At 43.5% G+C, this 2494-nt stretch overlaps 1 protein-coding gene across 1 annotated transcript; it reads left to right on the forward strand.

Moving 5' to 3' along the window:
• LOC109719401 (osmotin-like protein) lies at positions 1 to 2471 on the forward strand. The gene is made up of 2 exons (XM_020246052.1): positions 1 to 533; positions 1733 to 2471. The coding sequence occupies exons 1-2, from the start codon at positions 129 to 131 to the stop codon at positions 2138 to 2140; spliced, it is 813 nt and encodes a 270-aa protein (XP_020101641.1). The 5' UTR covers positions 1 to 128; the 3' UTR covers positions 2141 to 2471.

Below are 2494 nucleotides of genomic sequence, written 5' to 3' on the forward strand. Positions count from 1 at the left end.
AACATGTACAAAAACACTCCCTCTCTCTCTCTCTCTCCTCTATAAAATAGAGAGAGAAACTAACCCCCCACACCCTCACCTCACGCCATTGTTGACGAGTACCAGCCACTCCGTCACCCTCCGAAACCATGACGATGGCCTCTAGACCTGCTGAGCCTGCTGCTAAGCTCTTCTTCCTCTCGCTGGTGGCGTGCGCCGCCGCGGCGTTGGCGGCGGCGGCGGGGGCTGCAGGCGCGCGCGGGGATCAGTACGCGGCGATGACGCTGACGGTGGTGAACAACTGCCCGTTCACGGTGTGGCCGGCGGTGGCGCCGAGCTCCGGCGGGGAGGTGGTGGCGGGCGGGGGGTTCGAGCTGCCGACGCTGTCGCACCGCTCCTTCCCCGCGCCCGCCCGCCCCTGGAGCGGCCGCATCTGGGCCCGCACCGCCTGCTACCCCGGCCCCAACGGCGCCCTCCACTGCGCCACCGGCGACTGCGCCGGCCGCCTCCAGTGCGCCGGACTCGCCGGCAAACCCCCCGCCACCCTCATCCAGGTTAGTCAACACGCCCAACTTTATTTATTTATGGAATCAATCCTTGGAGCTAACTGACTATTAATTCCAACAAAAGCTCGGATCATCTTAACATATAATCTGCGTTAAACTTCAAATATCATCCTTGGTTTTTCCACTTTCTTGCTTTTGTATCGTATCGTATAGTTTAAAGTGTATAAATTTAGTATCCCGTGGGTTTTTCCTCGTCAGCTTTAACTTTTCGTTAAATAATGTATAAAAAAAATTATAGATATCATATCTATAGTTTATCAAATATTTACTTTAATAATTATTAATTTTAACTTTGTCACTCGTCTAATGAAAAAAATTAGTAAAATATAATAAAAAAAAAATAAAATTATAAAGTATTAAAATAATATATTTTAAATTATAGAATATTAAAATGAGAAAGTATGAAATTATAAGAATAATATTTAAATTTTTTTCTAAAATATATATATTTGTACAAACGTTTTTAGATCTCGATTTGTGATTTGGCCTAAAAGCTCGAGCTATATTGTCTATGCAGTGAAACAACGGACACTGCAGAAAAATATGTTGTAACTGAATTAACTCATTATAGTTTTTTTTTTTTTTTTATCGCGTATATCTGTAATTTGAAAAAAAACCTAAAATTTTTTTTTTTTTTAATGCCATGTAGAATGTGTGAATAGTCATTACCATATCAAATATTGCAACTTAGTTCTTGTAATAATAATCTTTTTTTTTATATTTTATTCCCGAAGTTTGATATGGCATCAACAAAATTATTTTAACCACATGTGAAAAGTTAATTTATTTTTTTTTAATAATGCCATTTTGAAATCTGTTTTAAAAATTTTAATACGTGAAACAACAACCGATCACTCTGAAAAAAAAAAAACAAAAAACAAAAAAAACAAAATCGGTTTGCCTGTAAAATTCATGCATATAAGAAATTTCTATTTCTATATACACGATGATTCTCTTTGTTGCTCGATCATCTACGGTAAAATGCATACGAATGGTAATTTATTGTTTATAGTTATTTCTGTAGTTTAGAGGTGACAACCCTGAGATTATTGTGTTTTCTGTTTCATATCTAGTTTAATTTTTCTTTTGGTATATTTACATATGCATAAGTTTGATGTTTTTGATGATCTATTGAAAAAGAGAAATAACAATTGACTAGAGTTGTGATTATTATGAATAATAAAAAGGTGACGCTGCACCACGGGGGGGAGCGGGACCAGACGTCGTACGGGGTGAGCGTGGTGGACGGGTTCAACGTGGGGGCGAGCGTGACGCCGCACGAGGGGCGCGGGGTGTGCCCCGTGCTGGGGTGCCGCGAGGACCTGACGGCGACGTGCCCGGGCGAGCTGCAGCTGCGGGCGCCGCAGGGCGGCGGCGGCGGCGTGCTCGGCTGCAAGAGCGGCTGCGAGGCGTTCGGCACCGACGAGCTCTGCTGCCGCAACATGTACGCCTCCCCCCGCACCTGCCGCGCCTCCAACTACTCCCTTTTCTTCAAGCGCGCCTGCCCCCAGGCCCTCACCTACGCTCACGACAGCTCCTCCCTCCCCCACGACTGCGCCGCCCCCCGCGAGCTCAAGGTCATCTTCTGCCACTAGCTTCCTCTTCCTTCCTTTCTTCGTCTCTGATTCGTATCCGGGACTCTCTCAAACTCTAAAGCTGGTTTAAAGTAATGATAATAATCTACTAGCTAGTTATTTGCTTATTAGGACGGACTGCGTAATGAACTAAGGTTTAGTTTCTCCTTCTCAATTCCGTGCTTTTTCTGTTTTTTATATATATCTCGAGTGTGCTGGTGTTTTAGTAGACTTTGTTTTACTTTATTGTGATGTTTACTTTGTGCGTGGCTTTGTGTTGCTGTTACTCTGTAATGATTCTGAGATAGTTCCGGTGATCTTTTTATAAGAAGAGAAGGTGTTTCTAGCTAAAGGGTTCTCTTTTTTGTATTCCTT

Source organism: Ananas comosus, linkage group 13 (genome assembly GCF_001540865.1).
Source record: "Ananas comosus cultivar F153 linkage group 13, ASM154086v1, whole genome shotgun sequence".
Lineage (NCBI taxonomy): Eukaryota > Viridiplantae > Streptophyta > Magnoliopsida > Poales > Bromeliaceae > Ananas > Ananas comosus.